The sequence below is a fragment of the Podarcis bocagei genome (genome assembly GCF_964188305.1).
Source record: "Podarcis bocagei genome assembly, chromosome: 1".
Classification (NCBI taxonomy): Eukaryota; Metazoa; Chordata; class Lepidosauria; order Squamata; family Lacertidae; genus Podarcis; species Podarcis bocagei.
The window spans coordinates 46,753,104-46,777,621 of NC_138125.1; the positions used below are offsets into that span (position 1 = coordinate 46,753,104).

Sequence of the window (24,518 nt, forward strand, 5' to 3'; positions counted from 1 at the left end):
GTCACTCACTTTAGCATCATTAGGTAAATGGCAAGCTGGAAAAAACGAAAAACGAAATCAAAATGAGATATTAAAAAAGAACTAGATAGAAAATAAGCATCTTAAGTGGTTGTGTGAACAAACTCCAAAACTATTTGCTTTTCTAGAATTAATAACATTGGTCTATTAATTACAGGAAGAAACCAAACTGAAGACCCTTGTAAGCACAAGCACTTTATGTACAGATTCCACCCTCAGTCTGTCTTCAGGACCAACATCTGGATACAACAGTAGTAACACAGCCACTTATCCTACTAGCATCCTTGGCAAACAAGAATGCCAGGTAAAACAAAAACTTATGTGTCAAAGAAGCATAAGGGTAGTACAAATTGATGCTTGGCTTGTTCTTGTTGTTTAGTCGTTTAGTCGTGTCTGACTCTTCATGACCCCATGGACCAGAGCACGCTGTCTTCCATTGCCTCCCGCAGTTTGGTCAGACTCATGTTTGTAGCTTCGAGAACAGTGTCCAACCATCTCGTCCTCTGTCATCCCCTTCTCCTTGTGCCCTCCATCTTTCCGAACATCAGGGTCTTTTCCAGGGAGTCTTCTCTTCTCATGATGTGGCCAAAGTATTGGAGCCTCAGCTTCAGGATCTGTCTTTCCAGTGAGCACTCAGGGCTGATTTCCTTAAGAATAGATAGGTTTGATCTTCTTGCAGTCCATGGGACTCTCAAGAGTCTCCTCCAGCACCATAATTCAAAAGCATCAATTCTTTGGCGATCAGCCTTCTTTATGGCCCAGCTCTCACTTCCATACATCACTACTGGGAAAACAATGTGTGTCAGTGAAGGAAGTACAGTGGGTGGAATTCAACATTGTGATGCCAAAAGTTCTGATGCCCTTGAAATCCCCCCTCCAAAGTGGCCTTTTGCAGGGAAATTGCCACACCCACTTTATCACGAGACCCTGGAGAGTTGGTCATGGGTCAGTATGGTCTTTGGCTTGAAAAGTGTTAGGCGCACCTAATTTAGGGCATAAAAAAGTGAAGCAATCATGTGATGGCTTTGGAAGTTTGCTGCAGAAGCCACTAAGGGTAAAGGAGGCAAGGAAAGGGGACTGTCTAATATTGAGCTGATAGATTTGAGTGTGGCTATTGGTTTTCACCTGTGAATGTACATTGCCTTTTTTTTCTATCTAGCAGACTTCTCCCAAAGATCCAGAACACACAAGAGACGATGCAAGAGGACGCTCATCTATCAGAAACCGTCAGCTTTATGTACTTGAACAGCTTCCAAAGGGTTCTGCAAGTGGTGAGGGTTAAATAAATCTTATCATGAATTCCATGGGATGGGTCATTTGTTTTAAAAAAGGAGAGAAGTAAAAAAGCCGTGGCGTTATAAACATGTATTTCATGCATCAGCAGTTGGATAAAGAAAGTAGCAGTTAGCAGATATAGTTGTTGAGCAGTAGCTATTTCACACATTCCAAGAAAATGCAGGTCCTCAAATTTCACAGCAAGTTAGCAACATCTTATGGCACACTTCAATGGGAAACATGTATTACCTTCATAGAATTATAGAGTTGAACAAGACCACAAGGGTCATCTACTTAATTCTCCTTTACGTATTATAGAAAAGCTGGTGGTGAGACATTGTAAAATTTGTGGGGGAGAAGAATATAAATATTAAATCAATTGGATGTATGTCTGCTGATAGGAATGCACTGGAACCTTACAATCCACTGGAACCTTTGTTATTGTACACTTCCTTGGTAAATACCTGACTCAAGTGATGGGCAACTCAGGGGTAGGCAAACTAAGATCCGGGGGTCGGATGCGGCCCAATTGCCTTCTCAGTCCGGCCCGCAAATGGTCTGGGGATCACGGTGTTTTTACATGAGTAGAATGTGTGCTTTTATTTAAAATGCATTTTATTTAAAATGGGTTATTTGTGGGGCATAGGAATTCGTTCATCCCCCCCCCCAAAAAAATAGTCTGGCCCACCACATGGTCTGAGGGACGGTGTGGACTGGCCCACAGCTGGAAAAGGTTGCTGACCGCTGGGCTAACTCCTTTCAGCTCAGCAATGAGATGACGATTATGAGCATCATTGGAGAAGACTCTCCCATCCAGTCCTCCGTTTTCAGTTCTTTATTGGCTCATAATTCTTTGTGCATGTATTCCTTTCCAAATTGCATTTATGTTCACACATGCTGCTTGAGAAATGTAGTGTGGGAGTCAGGGAAGGCAGCTGTGAGCAAAGATCATCCATTGAGCACAAAATCCTCCGATGCATGAAACTCCTCCGCTCCAACCCACCCCAACAAGTGAAAAAAGCAAGCAAGCAACCAACCAATCAGGAAACAAATGCAACCAACCAATCAGGAAACAAATTCACAACTTTGACCTTATGGAGCAAGTGGAGTTTTGTTTTGGTGCAATACTTACCTGTTGTAGAGCTCTTGCTTAGTTAAGATCCAAATGGACAGTCTCCACGAGAATTGGGCTGCAAATGTGTAAGTACAACAGACTTCAACCTTGGAAATTCCCATCCCAACTGATTTCTCTGGAGCGAGGATATTCTGTGTATATTTTTTAAACCTCTAGTTGACCACGGGTCCATAGGGGTGGCCATGTTAGACTTGTTACACCTTAGACTAGCAAATTTGGTCAATAGAGGGTGGAGTTCAAGGAATCAGCTTCTGACATAAAGCCAGCAGCAATGGTCACACTAAGTGCCTAGCATGATGAGTGTAGACCATGCGTGAATTTGTAACTCTTGATTTATATTATGAGGAAGAATTTCAGGGTGGGGGAGCTCACCTCAGAATACATCTGGGCATCACAGCTGGGAATATCTCCACTCTTGTTTTTGAACCTAGGTAGTATCACTACCTGTTTGCTAAAAAGACTGTCGAACCGATTCACTAAGGATCATCATGCATGTGCAAAAGAATCATCCAAATCAAATCCAGCTCTCTGCAGCATCTGGTGTGGCATCGATTCCTTATTTGTCTCATCTGTTTCAGAGACTTTTCCTATGACCTCTTCATCTATGGGAAGGAGCAGTATCCCGTCACCACTTGCTTCCAGCCATAGGTATTCTCATAGCCTAGTTGTTTCACCTAGCGCCTTCCCATCCTCTCCTACGAAAGGATATGAAGATCTGTCCAAACACGTCTTGGCCAATGCTACTGCAGAGGTGAGTGGGTGAATGTGATGGTGGCTCTTTTTTTATCTGGCCTAGAGAAGGCTGTGGAAAAGCTTTATACATTTGCAGCTTAATGTTCCCTTTACAAGGGCATCCTCACATCTGATATTTTTCTTACAGGGGGGCAACATCTACATAAGGAAGAATGTGTAGGGCCCTGACACTAGCGGGATAATTTCTTTGGTTGTGTGTATATCTGAAAGATGCTGAGAATGTAGGTCCTATACACACATAATGGCAACAAAAAAAGCACTGACGTGATTTTTTTCACAATTGTCTACACCTGTTTTCCTTATACGGAGGTTGGGTCCATGAATGCAAGCTGTCCTTTGTGAGATGGCCCTATGTAATCTGAGGGAATACAAATGGTACAAAATTCACTGCTTTAAAGCTGCAAGAAAATACCAATGTACTCTGCTGAATGTAAAATATTGCTTTAATGAGAGAGGGAATCAGAAGATTCTCAGAGAGAACAATAGATATCCTTTTATCTGTCCAAATGTACTTTCCCACCGTTGGCTAAGAAAACCAAGACCCTAAAGTGTGGTAGTACGTCGAGCCTCAATGTTCCATAATAATCTCACTGGCTGTTTTTAATCTGAAGTGAAAATGTTTTGTATGATTGCAGTTTATACATCTGAAAGGACCTTAACATAGTTTGAACGTATTTGCCAAGGTCTGGTTTAGAAAAAAACACTGAAACTGTTTTTATATACAGTGGTACCTCGGGGTTAAATACTTAATTCGTTCCGGAGGTCCGTTCTTAACCTGAAACTGTTCTTAACCTGAAGCACCACTTCAGCTAATGGGGGCTGCTGCTGCGCCGCCGGAGACCAATTTCTGTTCTTATCCTGAAGCAAAGTTCTTAACCTGAAGCACTATTTCTGGGTTAGCGGAGTGTGTAACCTGAAGCGTATGTAACCTGAAGCGTATGTAACCCGAGGTACCACTGTATCTGAAACAGCAACTCGTGATTTTGACCAGCTGCTGCATTTTTTATCCAGCACGGTGGATGTTTTCATAACGACAGCAAATGGGAGTGTGAATTATGATCCAAGGAAAGCAGCAGTTTATGCTTCCCAGTTAGCCTGCTTGTTTACTATGAAAGTTCTTCAAAGAATAGCAAAACATAGTTCTCTATATTTTAATGGATAATTTCATTAATGAATAGTTACATGGCATTCACAAGAGGTTACTGAATTCCATTCTCAAGCTGAGCTCAGTCACGGAATTGAAACAAAGCTGAATTAAATGTAAGGGATTTGTAACGTCCATGACTATAACAAGGAATTTTAATTGCTTTCAAAGGTTATGGCAGTATGCTCAAATGACCTGAGGAATCTTTACAATGGCCAGGCAACAGCTGGTTGGAAGTAAGTTTATAGCAACTGTTCCTTCAAGTATTCTCAAGACTCTTTTTATTATATTCTTAATGAAAATGCGCTTTCGTGTTGCCTTTCCAACCAGATACCAATGTGTGGAGAAGGATGTATTAGTTTATTATAAAGCCTTCTCATCTTCAGCAACCAAACATGGGTTCCTGGGAGCAGGCATGATCAACAAACCCCTTCCCACCGTGTTGTGCATGTTGAAGGATCCTAGTAAGAGACATCTGTATGACAAAACCATTACCACGGCTCAAGTGCATAAGAAAATCACCAGCAACATTGAGCTGGGTGAGTATGAAAAGGAGCAGGTGGGGGGGGATCATAACCCTTCCCTCCACCCGCTGCTTTCCCCCCTAAAACCCCTCCTCCCAGATTTCCTGAGACATGTTTGCTGCATCATGGGAACAAGCAGCTGGGAGAACAGCTAGGTTAATCCTCCGAGTGCTGTATTTTTTAATGTGAAGTCTGACTGAATTCTGCCTAAATGAATGGGGAAATGGTTCTCATTTCTACTCTATGGATTTAATTTCAGTGTACGTTGTGAGTGACGTTTCTTTGTGCTACCAGAAGCAACCAAGAGACTTCTGCTGCATCTCTGTAGAAGCCAAAGAGGTAACTATATCAATGTTCAATAATCCTCATCCAACACAGTGTAAGAAAAATAATCAAAACTAGTTTTGTGATGAAAGTTGGACACCTCTCATACAATATCACTGCAACGATATTTTATTGAATAGGTTTTTACTTACCATAGCATTTTAATTGTGTGTTATATCCGAGCTTTTTTATGCTCTCTGTTGCAATTAACTCTCTTGTTTGGGGACTTCTTATTTTTTGCTATGTTATGGGTTTTGGTTTATCTGTTGATAGGTGATTCCATAAATTTAACCAATAATTACAATTTTGGATCCCATGCTACACATGGATGGTTGGACACAAATCCAGTGACTCAAATCAGATTGATTGTAGTGATTATTTCCAGTGACTCAAATCAGACTGATTGTGATGAACCGTTCTATCCTGTTAACAAAAGCAGCTGAACTATGTGAAGTCTAGCACCCTAACTAACAGAAGAAAGGAACAGCCAGGAAGAGAAACTCCACACTTGCACCTACTGGTTTTTCTCAGGGTAGCTTTTTATTCTGATTTCTTTGTATCCAGGAGAATGTGTGCATCCTGGCCATTCAATCTGTGTATGAAGAGTCGATGCCTCGTCCCTGTAAAGATATGGTACGAGGGGAGATTTTGCCCAGTGCTTGGATATTAGAGCCTGATATGGTGAATGGAAAAGATATCACTAAAGTTATCTACATGGTACAGGTAAGTGTCTGTGCAGATCTAGAAACTGGAAGTCTAGCAGGCTTGGGAACCTAATGAAGGATGATTGTGTTCTGGAAGTGGGAATCTCATGCATGTAGCAGCTGTTTATCATTTAACACATTTGTTGGAACACGTGAAGGGGGCTTCTACTGATCCAGTTTCAACCTGCCTGACAAATGCAACCTCCTTCAGCTAGCCTCCCCCATCTCACTGCAGAGGATACAATTTGGCATGTTTCTACAGAAGCGCTTGAAATGGACTCTCAACGCTTACTGACAAAGCTTTCTTTTATTGCTGCTCCAGGTTGACCTTGGTGCCCCAGCCATCCCTGCAAGGCTTCTGAGCTCCATTGCCAAGCGACAGCCTTTGGTGATTGCTAGGCTTGGCCACTTTCTGGCTGGTTAGGTATGTGTGATATACATGGTCCACAAACTCAAAATGTAAGATACCAGCAATGCCAGAACTTGTTTTCTAGATAACTCAAAAATGGGAGGACAAAAGAAATCCTAGGAAAGCTCACTGCACAACACAAAACCACTAAGGAGCACCTGCTTTCGATATGGCAATCGGAGACCGAACCTTAATGAAGCATCTGTCGTTCGGCTGAGTTTTCCTGTTCAGCCTTTTAGAGAAATGCAACTTCAACAGAAACAATGGCCAAGCGAAAAGTGTTCCTTTTGCAAACTACCAACATTGGTAGGCGAAAGCCAGGTTGTAACCACTAGCAGTTTTCAGTTGAAAACTTTCTTCATTCAGACTATTGGAAGACTGCTGATGCTGTAAGCCATGTAAAAAAAAACTTGAAACTTAGTGATACGTTTATTTTAAAGGAGCACTTCACCACTGAAGCAAAACTACTGTAATGTCCTTTGCAGAGTGCCTGAACAAAAGGGTACTTGTGAATGAAGAATGCATTGTATTAATCACTGAACAATGTCAGCTTACTGATTGGATAACTTTCCAGTCCTGTCCAGGGGAAGTGAGGGTATACCAAGTTCCAGGCGTTAAACAAGAGTGGGTGGTTTGATAGGTCTTGTGGTCATCATTTGCCCTCAGTCAGAACCATAACTCAGGAAGAGACACACTGTTCTACTACAGAATCACTGCGCCGCAAGCCTAAGGGGTTGAGCCACACCAAACCGACAGCTCAACACAAGAACAGGGACTAGTCTACTGTAGAGCAGCAACTGCTTTATACCTATTAATAGAAGCTTCTTACACATTCTCTAGTGAAGCCATTAAAAACTCATCAAATCTCTGTATCAGCAGCAGGTTAAATTATTGTGAAGATAAGCTCACAGCAGGGTAAATTCACTAAGATGCTTACCCTACAAAGATGAATTTGATTTTAGGGGTCAGTGGAAGCAAGCCCATGCAGAGCTTGTCTGAGGCCTGCGGGTGGGAAAGCATAAAGTGATAAACTCAAACAAAAACCAGCAGTCCCTGGTGGGGCTCCCTGGCTGACTTAGCCCTCCGAGGACCAGGGCAAGTGTACCTACCTGCCTGCCCCCTCTGTAAAGGCCTGAGCGAGAGTTTCTCTTGCTCTGCTCCCAGCTCCACCATGCTTATTGGTATTCCCCATGACTCCTTCCTCTTTATTACGTAACTGCACTTTCTGCTGCTCAACGTCTCGTCTGCAGTAACCCATCAAACCCAATTATACCAAATAAATCACGTTATGATTTGTTCCACTCCAATTGTTCGTAGTGAAGGAATAGCATTAGCATTCTCTTTCCCAACTCCCTACTTACTCTATAGTGTCCAAAAGCATGTTTTCTTCATGTGAAGGTGTAGACAACTTGATTCAAGTTGTTTCTTAAAATAAGACTCCTAGCAAGCAAGTAGTACAATGGCATCGTATTATAGCTACTGCATCGTTTTCTGCCAGCCTGCTTCTTGTCCATTAGGAACTTGCTTCTTGAGCAGTTTTCTTAGAACTTTCCACTGCTCGGAACTTGTTTGCAGCATTCCATGTGAGTAACAGGAGATATAACCTGACCATGAGCTTTCTTCCCTTTGCTGCAATACTTCTCTAGCTAATGAAGTGAACCTTGTTTCTCACAACGGAAACGAGGCAAAGACTAAGGCTGTTTGCATACATTGTTGGTATGTGAGCTTAATAAGTAAGCTTGATAACTGCTATATAGTAATCCCAAGTAGTTGTGTACCAGCGCCATAGTGTTTCTTTAACTCCTTCCTGTTGTGGCAGAAGTGTGGGGAAGAGGGACACTCCCCTTCCTGCCCCGATTTGTAGGCGTGCCTTGTGCTCTGGGATGGTGCTGCCTGGAGCCTAGAGCCTGGCACTCGTGTGTTTTCTAAAAATGGGGGCGGTACTCTACTTCAAATTTCAGTAATTTCACAAGTCTCATTTAGCTGCTGGTTGTGCAGAAGAGCTCTTAGCGCCACAACTGAAGCTGTAATCCAATGCAGTTACTTCAAGACACTTATGTTGACTCTAATAGGGTTTGCTTCAGAATAAACAGGGATAGGATTGTTAACCCTTCTGTCAGCATCGATGATGCTATTACAGTTATCAAGAAATCAAAGCACAGAAATTCTGTTTGGTAAAAAAAAGTTTGGTGAAATATGCCAAATACAGTATTAATGGAAATCCTGTGAGGCAATTGAAACTGGAAATGATTTGCAGAATCAAGAACACCAGCGTAGTCTTGCCTATAATTATTATTTGGGGGGGGGGAGGTATTCTGTAAATTGCCCACAGTACCAGCAATCACATATTTTAGGAGATATTTCCAATCACTGGCCAAGTATTTGCTACATTAGTTTGTTTCTTTTTAATTTTTTTTGGACATGGCACTCTGTTAACGAACCAAGCAGCTTTAGCAGGAACAACATCTAAGATGGACTCTACTCTCAACACAGATGGTGCCTATTGAAGGATAATGTCTTATTGTACAGTGCATCAGATGTTTATTTTTATAATTGCACACAGTTGTTTTTCTATGTTTACAAATTAAGTTATTTATATATGGTTTTATATGCTGAAGCTAATTATTATTTTTCCAGGTATTCGATTAATGTATGCTTTTTAGAAATACTTGATACTTCAACAGTACTATTTATATAATAACTGGTTTCTTTTGCAACTATAACACTATGGTACCTGTGAATGCCTAGAATGAGAAGAATAGTCTTAAAGTGAGGCAAAACTATTTTCTGTGAAATCTTCTATTGAATGTGGGGGGAAATATACTCAGTTACTGTACCATATCTTTAGCCCATATCTGCTTTTAACCAAGATTGCTATTTTCATATCCTCACAATAAAAATAATTTTCTATATATGGAAATGACAGAAAAGCTCCATTATTTCCTGGCCTATTTTGAATAGGCTATGCAGCAAGAGATGTTGCTAAACTTGCCCCCCCCCCCGCCCAAATCTCTTTCATCAGTTTTCCTTTTTGCCTTGTTCCAGACTTTGTTAATGTATTAGGAGCAGCAAAAAAGAGGTAATGTAGAAGATAAATGCTGCGAGTCTTGTCTGTCCACCACTACATAAAATGGCAGTTATGGAACTATTACAACAGCATAATGTTAATGGTTTAGCTACAGGCACCCTTAATTTATGTTTTCCACAAATCTCTTCCTTGGATCAAAATCAGTACATTCAAGTAGCCTAAATTGAAGATTTTTTTATATAGTGACTGATACCCTCATCTAGAGAATTTGTGAAATGGTTATACAAAGGATAAAGAACGAATAAGTGGGGCATATACAATCCTTTTATTAATTACTTTTTAATAAAGTAAAAGACAAGCAGGACTCCTGAAGAAAAAGTATGTGGTGCAAGAATAAAGGAAGGGGAGAAGAGGGACTACAGCTCACAGGAAATGTCCGTTTTTATAGGTAGGTCTGCAGAGTTATAGAGCACACCCAAGAAAGGATTGTCTTTTAAAACATGCTGGAATGCCAGAGTTTCCAACTCTGCAGTTCTTCAAAGCATTCTATCAAAAAGGGGAAATATTTCATTAAATGCTGCCACTTAAAGCTGTTTCTCTAATAAAAGAAAACCTTCATTATTTTTTTAAAAAACCATATACTGTACTAAAATCTACTTTATGAGCAAACACTCATAAAAAACCCACAATCCAATGCTTGGGAAATTGTTGTATTTTAAGACATGATTTGACCTTTTAAAAGGAGTAAAGGATTTAAAAAATTTCAAACTTGAGTTCTTGATAAATATTACGAGTTCTGCCCCAAAGGCCACACATGAACATTACTAGAACTGAGAATTTCCTAAGAAAGAATCCTCAGACGCCTAGGAGTCTATTATACATCTGTTCAGATTCCAGGCTCTTCCAACACTCCGGAACAGGAATGAGCCTCTGGTCTCCAGCTGCTGCTGGACTCCCATCATCCCTGACAACCGACCATGCTGGCTGGGCCTAATGGAAGCTGAAGTCCAACAACATCTGGAGGCCCACAGGATCCCCATTGCTGCTCTAGGCCTAAACCCTATATGCTGTCACATGCAGAAACATTGACTTGTTCCTGCAATTCCGATTAAGGTGCTTAAAATGGCTCCTCTTGCAACACTGTGTTCCCCTTGAAACATCTGGGCATTATTTGCAGAAGACCAAGGAGGTCCACAGTAATGCCCAAGTGCAACCAGAGCCAGGAAGTGATGAACGATTTCAGCAGCTTTTAAGCATCTCTCTGCTAGCTTTGTGCTGCTACCGGGCCTCTAGACTGCCCCACCAATTCACAAGGCAGGGTCTTTGGTTCTGCAATGCACTCCTCAGAAATAAATATTCGTAACAGTGCTTCTAGTTCCTTGGAGAAGTCCTGTGGAAAAATTGCAGAACAAAGCTTGAATTAGTGTAGGGGAATATGCAATTCTTTGGATAATCTAGTGAAGGTTCACAACAAGCCTTAGCAGAGCTAATCACTAGGTTTGCAAGCTTTCCTATTAAAACTGCCCATAAGTGCTATTGCTGCTGCTGCTGCTGCTGTATTCTTTTAGTCATTTATACTGACTGCTTTTTTTACCTTACTGTAGATGGAGGGCTTTCTAAATAAATAGATCAGCAGCATCATACAGCACTCTTACTTTGGTGTGGTCCCTGTGCCTTTACATCAGTTTGTTCATCTTAATTTCTTAATTTCTTGTTCCATGGGAACTGGAAAAAAGTAGGCTGAAGCGAGACAGTATTTTCAATTAAAATGTATGGGCTGCCTTTCAACCGCAAAGTGGCTTATACAAATAACTAACATAAAATACTACAATGAGCTGACAAGCAAAGAGTTGTAGACTGTTTTAAATATACAGGAAAAAGTAAACACCAAGTCTGCTAAAGTAGTCTTTTGCTAGCCACATGAAGATTGGACCTGGCAGATCTTGAGAGGGATTGCTAGAAGGTAGATCTTTCCATGATGGCACCTATTTCTGGAGGATGCCCTTACTACACATGGTGGTAGAATCCAAAGCGATGGTCCCATAAACCATCCTGAAACCAGGTGTTTGGGGACATGGGTGGGGAACCTGTGGCTCTCCAGATGTTGGACTACAACTCCTTTCATCCCTAACTATTGGCCATAATGACTGCGGCTCATTGAAGCAGAAATCCAGCAACACCTAGGAGGACCCGGAGGTTCCCATCCCCTGGTTTAGGGTTTTAAACAGTCAAAGCCAGCACCTTGGATTTAGCCCAAGAAACAAACTGATAGTCACTTAGTCAGCAAGGAGTTACATGAGGTAAGTCTGTAGCTGTCACAGCTGGCATAAGGGAAACGAGAAGTAAAGTGTTTTGTGTGTTAACTATGCTCTGAACCCCAAAAAACCTGAAATGGGCATACTTACTGAAGGCCAAGGCAGTTTCTGGAGGTCATGCAAACAGCACTGTATCTCCGTATCTGCCATTAATCCATGTTCAACAAGACCACGAAGCATGAACAAGAACAAATCCCACTGCAAAAGAAACGGAGCATCAGGGCCTCTAAGTAATATGCCAATGAACTTCCTTGTGATTAAAATCCTGCTTAAATGAAAATACTGCCTGATACATCAAGGAAACAGTTGCATGAAATCATACACCAGGCACAAGGCTAAGAAGGAAAAGCCACATCTCTCCTACCCAGAATTGTGAGGGCAATTTCACACCAGAAAGGCACACTGCCTAATTGCATTTGTCAATTGATGGTTTGGAAGGGGCAGGACAAGAATGAACCCAGCTGGCAAGGCACAAACGCCATGAAGCTGTCTTGCACGGAAGCCTGCAGCTGTTTCTCCCGCTAGCCAAAAGTTCCAAATTAGATCCTATGCTTTTTCCCTAGATGGGAACGCTGCTAATTGGTTATGTGTGTTGACCTTTGGAAGGAATAACGTGTTCCACCAATAACAAGTTCATCCATCTAAAAGCCTGGAGGTATATCATGCTCCCCACATGAACTCCTGAGGATTCTGAAACTTCCCTGGGACTAGGCACAGAAAGATGGAAGAGGCAGAACATACATACATAGGGAGGCACGGTCACCTAGCTTAATTTCTCCAGCACAGCTGGTCTCCATTCCTTATATCGCCACCTCAGTTTGTCCATTTATTTATTTATATTTATTACAGGATTTCTTACCTGCCCTTCACTGTAAACTGCCAGGGCAGGATATAACAGTACAGCCATATGATTTAAAATCTACCTAAGTGAAGAAAAGGCTAGGACTTCAGGAGGGGCTGGATGGGTTTTAGGGATAGCGTAAACCAACAGCTGTCCTACAAAGAACTTACATTAACCAGTAACAGGATTACAGCATTAAGACAGTTATTGAACATCTCTATTAAGAGTGTCTATTTGAAACCAAGTACTGTGCCTTGCAACAGTAACCACAAAGCTTTTGAGTGTAACCAAATAACATTCCTGCTTTGTTTTAAAAGTGCTTCATCCTTGTAACATCTTGCTGCCGGTAAATAAGAACACTACCGCAAAGAGTTACTGCTATAAGACCTCTGCTGTGGGAATATAGGGAGAAATTAACTCTAAATAGTGACCACGTTAACCCAGCACCCATCGGAAATGTGGATGTTTGTCACGCCCCTCCCAGGCAAAGTAAGTGTCTACCAGTCCCCGTCCCCACAAAAAAAAAAGAAAGTCAAAAAACTCACAAGGGTTGTCAACCTGGTGGCCAAGAAGCCTTCACTGGTGCCAGCTTGGCAATCCCTGAACAAAATACTTATTTCCACATAAGGTAAAGGTAAAGGGACCCCGGCCGCTAAGTCCAGTCGCGTACGACTCTGGGGTTGCGGCACTCATCTCGCTTTATTGGCCGAGGGAGCCGGCGTACAGCTTCCGGGTCATGTGGCCAGCATGACTAAGCCACTTCTGGTGAACCAGAGCAGTGCACGGAAACGCCGTTTACCTTCCCGCTGGAGCTTTACCTATTTATCTACTTGCACTTTGACATGCTTTCGAACTGCTAGGTGGGCAGGAGCTGGGACTGAACAACAGGAGGCAAGCCCTAGGCTCTGTGGTTTAGACCACAGCGCCACCCACGTTTCCACATACTTTTACCTATATCTCTCACTGGCACCTTTGCAGAAATAGTATGTGACAACTTTCCTCTTTCACTGAACAGTGAAAGCCAAGCACTCCCCAATCTTATGTTAGATTATGCCAAACGTAAGGAGCACAAGGAGGTTTAGCAAGTGGCTCTGAAAGCACTCGGAAGCCCCCCACCTTGTCCTGTTTGTTTTCCGCAAGGTAGGCAGCATTTTTCCTACTGAAGATCAGCTGCAAGGGCACAGGTGCCTCAAAGTCTTCTTTCCAGATGGAGAGCAGGGACTTCAGAAGGCTAGAGATGAAGCGGTTCTTTGCTTGCTGCTGCTCCTGCTTCTTTGGGGCTGGGAAGGTCAGCCCATGGATAGGAACACGGTCTGAAACTAGAAGCAACTGAGATAGAAATGCTGGACTTACTCATGTGAGTTATTTTTAATTCTGAAAAAGCGACATCATTCCATGATGGAGGCAACTCTTTCCATCCACGCAAGAGGAGAAGGGCTTCAGGAACCTCCAGGGTATGGGGTGAGCCCACTCGGTTTAGGAGGCCTTCACAGCTAACAAATGAACTCAGCTTCCCCCAAATACTACTGTGGGATCATGCCTGGACCCTGCGATCATCATGTGAGGCCCTTCTTCGTGTGCCTCATCCATGAGAGGTCCAGAGGGTGGCAACATAGGCCTTTTCTCTGGTGGCTTCCCATTTGTGGAATGCTCTCTCCAGGGACGCTCAACTGGTGCCTTTGTTACTATTTAAACAATCTATGGTCTGACTATACTTATAGTTTATTACTGTAGTACAATGGACGCTCAAGTTGCGAACGTGATCCATGCAGGAAGCACATTCGCAACCCGCAGTGTTCGCAACCTGCAGCGCCGCGTGTGCGCATGCGCGGGTTGCAATTTAGTGCTTCTGCACATGCGCAAGCGCCGAAACTCGGAAGTAACCCGTTCCGGTGCACAACCCAAAATCATGCGACCTGAAGCATCTGTAACCGGAGGTATGACTGTATTTTTGTGTTTTTATATTGTAAACCAGATGATTCTCGGATAAGAGGGGTATAGAAAATAAATACATAAGCAAGCAAGCCTTGACGGTTTGATACCATTCAGGACAGCCACTCCTCCAAAATGAGATGGTCTAATTAAGATCGAAGGGAAGAGGAACAGGGATAAGAATTACAGCTCTTACCTAGAAGGGAAGCCAGCTCTACTGTGCACTTGGCCAGTTGCTGCTCTGACGCTGGGCATATGAACTGAAAAACACAAAGCTGAAAACTGACTACGAAGAAATGCTTTCACAGGTACAGAGAATGTATCTGAGGCTGCTGTCTTATCAAACACTTTGCATTTTGAGTATTCAAGTACTGCAAGCAATTACAAAGACATGCACAGCTATGGCTTTATATACAGGCCAGCAGGGGGTTTGAGTCTTTCCCAGTGGATAAAAGGGGGAAAGCTGTTAACTAATACATGTATGTGCCTTTCATATGATTTACAAGCAAATTCCCTAACAAGTAAACCTTAGGAGGGCAGTTTAATTTAGAAATTCTCTCGCATACACATAAACCATAAGTTAATTAAGAAAAATAAAAACAACTGCTGAACCTAGTACATATATCTACACTGCTCCTCCACCCGCCTCTCTCTCTCTCTCTCTCTCTCTCTCTCTCTCTCTCTCCATCTCCACTGCCGATAAAAGGCTACGTCAGAAATAATTCTGCAAGTAATGCACTCATGTCTACCTTTCTGCATCCAAGGGTCTGGCTCAACCTTCCCAACAAATTTTCCAAATCGACAAACTGGATTGCTTCATCCTCATTCCTTGGGCCGACAGCAAGGCACAGCACATCCTAGATATAACAGCATTTGTGACTCAGAATGCACGTATATGTTCTGGAATCCTAGAGAGCTCTGCTAACCATATAGAAAAGACAAAATATCACAGTGAAGCCTGGGAAAGGGCAAGGAAGGCAGCACAGGGCTGGGCTATCCCACCCATTTCCCCATCAAATAAGCCTCCTTGTAGACAAGGATGCTTAGAAATATGTCACATAGTAAAAGCTTGGGGTGGGAGAGTGGTAGCTTTCGCCATCAAATGAATTACCGTATTTTTCGCCCCATAGGACGCACGTTTTCCCCTCCAAAAATGAAGGGGAAATGTGTGTGCGTCCTATGGGGCGAATGCAGGCTTTTGCTGAAGCCTGGAGAGGGAGAGGCATCGGTGCGCACCCACCCCTCTCGCTCTCCAGGCTTCAGGAACACATCCGCAAGCCTTGCAAGCCCAGCGGGAGTTCCCGCAGGCTCACAAGGCTTGTGGGCAGCAGCCTGCAGCCCGAAGCACGGGGCACCCTCATTTCCCCCCCAAAAAAAAACGAGGTGCGTCTTATGGGCTGGTGCGCCCGAGAGGACGAAAAAGACGGTCCTAATGGGAGCAAGTTACCTAAAGCAGAACCTCCATAGACTGGATCCTTATCAGGATTGACCATACAAGACAAATTGGGTGGTGCCACCTACCTGTTAAGTCACGTGGCATCACCAATGACATCACATGATTGACAGGCAGGCAGCAACCACCCAACTCTCAAAATGTGTGGGGTTTCCAAGTACCCAACAGCCAGCTGGGAACCTGTTGCAGCTTCAAAGCTGCTTTGCCCTGGCAGCCACCTCCATTCTCCTTTAAAGGTGGGGTGGCAGCTCCTTTGAAGGTTTTTGCAAAGGACTTTCAGATGAAACCCCCACACCTGTTTCATCCTCTGAGGAAAATGGCTGGAACTTCCCTACCATGACCTAAAAAAGGGTGCCCTCCCAGGCCCACAGATGATCTTCGGAGGCCCTGCTTTGTCTGCACCCACAAAGGTGTCACAGGCAGCTGCTGGGGAGAGGGCCTTTTGGGTGGTGACACCCCAGTTGGTGAATGCTCTCACTTCAGAGGCTCGCCTAGCCTGCCTGACTCTGCAACTTTTTTGGTGCCAAGTGAAAACCTTTTTATTTTTATCTAAAATCTGTTTATTTAATTTCTAAGCTGTATTGCTTTGCGTATTTCACAATTTTATTGTTACTGTAAACCACCCAGAGAATTTTGTCATCAGGAGGCATATAAATATTGTTAATAAATAGCGAAAATAACAACACAGGTTAAGAGGAGAGAGCAGCAGATTCATACCTTGATTTCGTTTATGATCTGCGAGGGGAATGCAGCCTGATGCTGACAGTCTGGGGAGCACCCCTTCTTCTTCTGAACAGCTTCGCTAGTACTAGGCAGAGAAAGCGCCTGTGTTTTCAGCATGCGGCTGAACGTGGCCTTCACTTCTCTCTTAATCAAGGCTGTAAAAGGAACCAAAACATACACTTGCTTTCACACCCTGGACACGGAAAACTGGACACCCATTACATAATACAGAGCCACCTCCCCGCACCAGCCTTATGTGGTTCCTCCTTTTATATCAGCACTCATATGACAGTTCACCTCTGCAAAGTTCAAGCAGCATAATCTGAACAAGAGAGGGCAGCCTTTCTGGGTTACCCTCAGGGGTAATCAGTCAGGGGCTGAAAGGCAGCAAAATAGGGCCACTTGTTTCAGTTGTTTCTATTACCCGCTTCTCATTCACTCCCCTGCCAGCAGGCTGCCAGCGAGAGACTGATCCCTCTCGCAAGAGTTTTGAATCAGGCCTGAAAACACCCATGGAGCCAATGAAGTGGTTTCAGTAGTGGAGTAACATGCTCCCCACCCCCAGCTCCGGTTAGCATTCCTCGCTGCCACACTCTGAACAAGTTTCCAGATGCTTTTGAGAGGCAGCCCCATGCAGAGTGTGTTGCAGTAGCTCATATGCGATGTATCTAAAGCAGTGTTTCCCAATTGGTGGTCTGTAGACCTTCGGTCGCATGCTGATAGCCACCCAGGGTGTCTGTGGCATGTACCCATCAGCTGTGTTGGACATCCCATGGGGTCACATGACTCATGCAGGAGCAATGGCCAGAAGATGCACATCCCAGTTCTGTGCTGGGACACGTTGGAGGGTATGGTAGCACCATTCACACAGCAAAACATTTTCAGAAGTAGGGGGTCCATGGCTTGGCTTTTGAAAAACGAGGTCCAAAGTACTTAAGATAACTGGGAACCATAGATCTGCCTCTTTCAGAAACAGATGCAGTTGGCACACCCACTTATACTGGGAAAAGGTCTTTTTCGCCACAGCCACCAAATGGCACCTAGGGGTAAAGCCCGTAGAAACAGTGGAAAAGCCTACCTGTGATGTTGGTGGTGAGCCAAGTGCAGGCCTTCTCGGTAGCTAGTCCCACCGCAATATTTGCTGCACAGCTCAAAACCTTGGGTGGAAGAGCAGGTGAGATTTATAGTTATTTCCACTGATTACATTCAAGGCTGTGAATACACTATCAACAACAGTCACAACAAATCAATACAAAGCTGCAGCGAGCACAAGAAATCAGATGGAAAATTAGCCTCAGATGAAAATTGAGGGACTGATTTTGGTCTCTCACCATCCTGCTGGAACGATAAATGAGAATTGGCTTCAGCTCCTTCAACTGCCGCTAAAATGTTGATTAAGAGGAATATAAAGCAACTGTTCCTTGAATGGCCCAATATGGCAATTGGACCATTTTATTTTCTAGCTGGAAAAAATGCAGGGAAGCATTACTTGGGGCCTTAAGAACTAGAAACTGTCACACCTCCTTTTAACATGACTGACTGAATGAGGATGTTGAGATTTTAGAAACAGCTTTAATGTTTCAAATGCTTGTTCATTTTAGCAAAAAGGCCTGGCTATTTTAGATGATCACGAGGTTCAGAAGTTTTTGGCTTCTGGCCATTTTTAAGTCACCATGTCAAAAAAAAAGCACAATTTTCCAATGTAGAAAAAGCAAAAAGAAAGCATCAGAAAAAAGGACAAGTATCCTAAAATATACATACAGCTGCAGATGTCTCTTCTGGCAACAAGATTTTCACAGCCTCAGGGGCCTTCTTCCTGCAAAATCTGTAGATGTACATAGGCATTATAAAAAGCACCGCCTGAAACATTATATGTAAGACATGATATTAGAAAATCTGTATTTTTAGTCCCCCCAGGGATGCAGCCCAAATATGAATTCAAATTGCTGGGAGTAACTGCAAGCAGAACAGTTTTCTACTCAGCTCCCTCTAAAGTTGGGTACCTACACCTGAAAGCCAGAGGGGAAACTGAGCCAATCTGCCAGTAGTTATCCTGGCTGATACCAAGGTGAGAAGTGAAGTGACCACATACTGGGTGCAGTCTCAATGTGGCAGCCCAGGACAGCAGCATGACCACAAGGGAAGATATATTATGTCACCCAGCTGTTGATCCTTACTCTTTGCCTTGAATAAGAGCCTGTGCCCCTTCTTCATACAGCTGAGAGCACACTTCATCCAGCAGTTTGTCATAATTGCCAACTTCCGCCTTCACTTTGTCCTGTAACATGACTTTGGCTCTTTTCACCAGCTCTGCTACCAGAGTTGCCCTGCAAAAGCCAATAGTAATAGCACAATAATTAAAAAACAACCAAAATATATCCTGAGAAATTACAGGTTCAGAATTTACATCCTGAATCAGGTTTGCGGGAAAGCCTTCTATTAATGGTTTGGTGGATACTATGGTTTAACATGCGTCTGCCGTGAATCTAGGTGCATGAGAGGGAGACGCTCTTAAGCTTCTCACTGCCAATCAAAAAAAACAGGATTTGTTGACCTAGAAACATAATGGTGTGTGTGCCAATCTTAACATTTTTCTATTGTTTATTACTGTAGGTCATGGCATAACTTTATATAAAATATAAGTGAGAATATGTGGATAAAGCTACAATATAAGCAGGCAGCAATCACACATGCACAACCTGATCAAAAGAGCCTAAAGTGTGTGTGTGTGTGTGTGTGTTACATTTGCCACAGAACTCACACTAAAAGTGAATTAAGAAGGGGAAGCATTACAAAAACAGACAACACGTGAGAACAAACCCAAAGGAGCTTAAAAGCAATGTACTGGAGATTTAAAAGAGTAGGAAAATAAAAGGGTCTTTGTCAGGCACCAAAATGACTTGCAGATGACTTGCAGAGCTTCTGTAATGAGGTGAGCACAAAGAAGGCTTAGCACTTACATTTAATAATAAAACCAGTTGATGATCTCTCTCAATATTTCTCACATTTCACAATTCACCATTGCCATTTGCTCTACTGACAAATTTCACAACAACAAGGGATGCACAAGACTAAGAGCTGTATCAGTAAAACCCACAGGCATGTCCTTGCATCATTTAAAAGCTGCCTGCTTATATGATTAATACAAGGGGGAAAGATCTTTCGACGTAAATTCTCCCCACCAGACCATTTATGAAGTCCAGCAGGTTACAGGTGCCTTTCCTGCCCTTACTTGATGTGCTTGACACAGTTGGATCCGATTCTCTCTGCCACGAATTCTACAGTTCTCCGCAGAGATGGGGGCTGATTGTGGAAGAAGGCTTGTTCCAGCTCTGCCTGTTAAAAACAGGAAGACCAAGAATCCTAAGGAAACCAAAGCATTCTACGTGAAGCATTGCCCCCCCAACACGAGCCATTCCTAAAGTATATCTGAATGCTTTGGTTGTTTATTCTATTTGATTGGCATTTTTTTAATGTAAGGGTGGTATCCAACTAAATTTTATTCAGGGCAGACCCACTGAAATGAGTGGGCATAATCAAGTCAATCAATTTCAATGGGTCAGCTCTGAGTAAAAGTTAGTTGAATACCACTACCCTTGAAACAAAACATCAAAAAAATGCCTTCCAAATAATGTCCCATAAATGGGGAGCAAGGAACCAGAGACAAATATAAAAAGGAGCATGTTGAATTGTCAATCGACTGGCCTGCCCTCAAAATAAAGACTTTTTAATGATTGCGTATTATTTATTTCATAAAATTTATATACCGCTCGATTGTAACAAACAAACAAACAAACAAACAAACAAACCCACCAAAGCAGTTTCTTTAGCATTTCATAAGCTTGGCAGCAAATTCAGGTTTTCCCTAACTCTGTTCCCTAATTCCCTTTCCCATTTCTTTATTTAGCTGGGGGTCAATTACCTCTTGCACGCTTGCAATTCACACAAAATTAGTGGCATAGGGTATATGTCTACTTCTTGCACAGCTCCACTAAAAAAATATCAAAGTGCAAGTTGAGAAATTCCTCCCTGAAAAATCCAGCCTTCCCCAGCCTGCTGCCTTACAGATCTTGCTGGACTCCAGCTCTAATCATCCCAAGCCAACATGACCAATGGTCAAGGATGATGGGAGTGGCGGTCCCAAAACACCTCTCACCTGAAGCTTCTGCTGTGTGATGGGAGGCTTTGGAACCAAGGTCTCAGCAGCAGTCGGAGTTATTTTCCTTACATAACCACCATTCTTTCCTCCGCTTCCCAACACAAAAGACGACAGCAGTTTCCTCAATTCACCTAGAGCAGAAGGATACATGGATTATAAGACGGCACACGTAGATATCTGAACACTCTGGTTTTTAAAATTCAATCTGATTGACAATTTTAAAATTTAGGGGTGGTACCCAACTAACTTTTATTCAGGTCAGACACAATGAAATGAGTGAAATATAATTAAATCCAGGAACAGTTGGAGACAGAAAATTGCAGAGACATGTATGAGACTGAACACTGGAGGAAAAAGCAGTCACGATCCCAACCACACTTGAGTAGGAGCTCAGAATCATAAGCAGTTCAGGTTGTTATTCACGGTGAATGGAAAAGCAAGGACAAATCACCAAATAGTATTTCCACAGGTCACAACCCCCTAATCTGTGGGCCCAGTTTAAGTGCCATGCTGAAACACACAAAAAACCTTTTAACAGATAATTGTAACTCAGTTTTGGAGTAGGAAGCTCAATGTTTTATCCCTAGACGCTCTTTCTAGTGCCAGGCAAAGGAGAGATTCCAGATTTCTCAAGCAGCATATTGTTTCTGACACAGGACATACTTTGATAAATGACTTACCAAGATATGGACAGCAGGTATAAAGTAACTGCTGATCCACCACAGGCACAGAATCCTAAGGGGAAAAGAACAAACAACAGATTGATTCGTTTCAGAAGCATTAGATAAGTGCATAGAAGCCCACAGACTTCTCTTTATTCTTCAGGTCACTCTTAGGCTTCGCGTGTCTTAAACAAATAACATGACAGTTGCTCTCTTTCAAACACACCCGCCGACACTCATCGACGTAAGTTTACCAGAGCTTGAACTGTTGCTGCAGAGTCTGTTGCCAGTTCTTCTGATCTCACTTCGCCCGCAAAGAACAGATTCCCCGGGACAGTAGGCACCTGGAATACAAGCCCCAAATAGTTAATCCTCCAAGGAGGGTAGAGCTAAGCGAAAATTCAGCTTCACATACAGGAGTGGATGAATGGTTACATGGATGAAATGCTTAAAAGGCTTAAGGAAAGTACAGTAAGGAAAGTTTTACTTGACAATTTCTACAGCACTTGTGACATTTTTCCAAAGGTACAATGTTTGTTACAAACACTCATCCGTACATGAAAAAGCCATCCCAAAATGGCAAGGATCAGCAGCTTGTTCAGGAAACACATCTCTTTATTTTCAGAAATCAGCAGGTATCTGTAACAAAAGGTTAGAGAATAGAGAACATTAAACTTCGAAGGTTTTATCACTTATACCACCTCTGCATTTCCCCCTTTTGCAAGTTTCTTTTGCTGTGCTCTCTCATTTCCCTTGCATATTAAAACTCTGGCCCCAGCAGCAAACCCGTAAACAAGACATGTGCAAGCTACTACATTATTCCTATTTCCCTCCATTATTCATGAAGCCAGGGCGCAACATACAACAAACCTTGGCTTACCGTGATATGTGAACCAATGCATGTGGTTTGCTTCTCCCAGGGTAAGAGCCATGACTCATGGTTTGTTGCTCCTGGCTCCATGAACAAAGGAACAAAATGGGAGCAATTCAGAAGAATGCACTAGCATGCTGCTCGTTCACGGTAAGCTATGGTTTATGGTTAACTGTACAACACAACTACCATTTGAAATGCACTACTGGAAAAAAATGACTTTCAACTTCTTCATTTGTTTCTGCAAATATTGAGATGTAATGGAAGGATGTGAACATTTGCAGCTGGAGGAATATGATATATTTCAAGTCATCAGCGGAGCGTTCTTATACTGTGGTAATTATATATTTAACTGTGCTATAAATTTCTTGGTACAGTGGTGCCTCACAAGACGAAAAGAATCCGTTCTGTGATTCTCTTCGTCTAGCAGTTTTTTCGTCTTGCGAAGCAAGCCCATTGAAGGATTAGCGGCTTTTAGCGGCTTATCTGCTGATCGGATCAGCTGATAAGCGGCTTAGCGGCTTAGAAAAAGGGGGGGGGAGGAAGAAAAACCAGCAGGAACTCGCAAGACATTGTTGTCTTGCGAAGCAAGCCCATAGGAAATTCGTTTTGCGAAGCACCTCCAAAACGGAAAACTCTTTCGTCTAGCGAGTTTTCCGTCTTGCGAGGCATTTGTCTTGCGGGGCACCACTGTATATACTGTAAAAGAAAGCTTTAAGTCGTTTCCATAGACCCAGAAATTGTTAATGAGTACAATAAAAGCTTTACTAAGAAGCCAATGTCCTACCCTCACAATAATTTAGGTCCTTGATGCAGATCTCAATTAAGATGCAAATATTTCTTTCCAACCTCTTACCTGTACAGCTGCAAGAGGAGAGAAAATATCTTCCCATAGTAGTCCAGAAATGGGGCGATATGATCCATAAGGGAAAGGAACTCTACAACCCAAGGTACAGTCAAGACCGTGCATCGTTTCTGTATTGATTGCCTAAGCAGCTTCAATATATCCAGCACAGGATGGGTCTTAAGGGAAAACATTAGGAAAATGTTAACTTTAATTCCTCTTCAGCACACATTACTTACTATCATGGGCAACCACCAGAGTGTTTGATGATGAAACACCAAAAGTAGGAAAGGGAAATAAACATATCCAACTCCTCTTTCATTTTTTCCCCTTTATTGGGTTCTCTTTCCTTCACTACTAAGAGGAAAGCTCTTTCCTTGGCTAATTTGTGTGAACAGAACACTCTCCGCTTGCAGAGATGGAGGTAAGCCATAAGCACGCAAGCACCTGGGCTTATTATTCAGGTCTTGTTGCATCTTCCTTTGTATACTTTTTAATTTGGCAAAGAAAGTGGGGTGTTTTTAGCTAACATCACTCAGAGCAGCTAATTAAGTTCCGAGCTCAAAAAACCAGTTTTTTGTGGGGAAGTGGGGCAGGGGAGACAGAAAGACACAAGGGTGCCATCAGTTTCACATATCAAGGAAAGGTATCAGAGCAGTGTCTTAGAGAGACCCAATATATTTTGGCACATGAAGCCTATTCAAATCCAGCAATCTTAAGTCACTCATCTGGCTAAACTGTATTTCAAATGGTTGTATCCTGCCCTATGACCCTGGAGCGAAAGGCAGGTAATAAATTGAAATAATAATAACCACCCCTCGCGCTTTCCACATTCAGCTGGCACACTGACAAACCACACAGCACAATCTGATGTCAAGAGAGCCAGTGCAGTTTAGCAACAAGAGTGTTGGACTTTGACGTGAGCGGGTGGGGAGGCATGAATCTAGTAAACAATATAACTGCAAATAATGTTCCATGGAGACTATTCCAGAGGAGTAGTTTGTACAATGTACTGAATTAGTTATTGACATTATGGGTTACTTGTTTGGATCATCCCTGTATCAGAGGTTTACATCAAGAAGGACGCTTTCTGCAAACGTGCAAGCTTCTGATGCAACTGTGTTCACCAATAAATGAAACACTTCCCCTTCCTTCCATATCAAGAGTGTCATTAATTCATATGGCTGTACCGCATGAGTAACTCAATCTGCCCTCAGTTTATAGCAGCAGCACAAGCAGCATAATTGAAACAATAATAGCGCACAGCAGGGGGAACCTGCAGCCCTCTAGATGTTATTAAACAGCTCTCAGCATCCTCTCAGCATCCTCATGGGAGCTGTGGCTCCCCAACAACACCTGCAGGACCACAGGACCCCATCCATCCCCATCCTGGAGGTTGCTTAA

The 24,518-nt window shown here is 42.8% G+C and overlaps 2 protein-coding genes across 7 annotated transcripts in view; one reads left to right on the forward strand and one right to left on the reverse strand.

The window, feature by feature from the left end:
• STARD9 (StAR related lipid transfer domain containing 9) overlaps window positions 1-24,518 on the forward strand; it is a 113,794-nt gene that overhangs the window by 81,574 nt on the left and 7,702 nt on the right. For 3 of the 5 annotated variants that reach the window (XM_081211417.1, XM_081211418.1, XM_081211420.1), the window contains 8 exons: window positions 180-322; window positions 1,178-1,289; window positions 3,007-3,179; window positions 4,497-4,561; window positions 4,656-4,864; window positions 5,109-5,188; window positions 5,738-5,896; window positions 6,200-9,200. In XM_081211417.1, the coding sequence (XP_081067543.1) occupies window positions 180-322; window positions 1,178-1,289; window positions 3,007-3,179; window positions 4,497-4,561; window positions 4,656-4,864; window positions 5,109-5,188; window positions 5,738-5,896; window positions 6,200-6,301 (1,043 nt within the window). In that variant the 3' untranslated portion in view covers window positions 6,302-9,200. Of the gene's footprint in view, window positions 1-179; window positions 323-1,177; window positions 1,290-3,006; window positions 3,180-4,496; window positions 4,562-4,655; window positions 4,865-5,108; window positions 5,189-5,737; window positions 5,897-6,199; window positions 9,201-23,134; window positions 23,221-24,518 lie in introns of those variants that run through there. The other 2 variants (XR_014012532.1, XM_081211419.1) reach the window with 2 other exon arrangements.
• The window catches only part of CDAN1 (codanin 1), a 29,431-nt gene continuing 14,533 nt past the window's right edge, over window positions 9,621-24,518 (reverse strand). Inside the window, exons 14-28 of one of the 2 annotated variants that reach the window (XM_081211544.1) lie at window positions 23,127-23,293; window positions 21,957-22,038; window positions 21,654-21,743; window positions 21,418-21,472; window positions 20,735-20,868; window positions 19,811-19,914; window positions 18,756-18,905; window positions 18,340-18,403; window positions 17,657-17,735; window positions 16,573-16,733; window positions 15,152-15,259; window positions 14,599-14,662; window positions 13,587-13,789; window positions 11,720-11,827; window positions 9,621-10,704 (exon numbers count right to left, since the gene is read on the reverse strand). In XM_081211544.1, coding sequence (XP_081067670.1) covers window positions 10,579-10,704; window positions 11,720-11,827; window positions 13,587-13,789; window positions 14,599-14,662; window positions 15,152-15,259; window positions 16,573-16,733; window positions 17,657-17,735; window positions 18,340-18,403; window positions 18,756-18,905; window positions 19,811-19,914; window positions 20,735-20,868; window positions 21,418-21,472; window positions 21,654-21,743; window positions 21,957-22,038; window positions 23,127-23,293 — 1,695 coding nt within the window. In that variant the 3' untranslated portion in view covers window positions 9,621-10,578. Of the gene's footprint in view, window positions 10,705-11,719; window positions 11,828-13,586; window positions 13,800-14,598; window positions 14,663-15,151; window positions 15,260-16,572; window positions 16,734-17,656; window positions 17,736-18,339; window positions 18,404-18,755; window positions 18,906-19,810; window positions 19,915-20,734; window positions 20,869-21,417; window positions 21,473-21,653; window positions 21,744-21,956; window positions 22,039-23,126; window positions 23,294-24,518 lie in introns of those variants that run through there. The other variant, XR_014012535.1, reaches the window with a different exon arrangement.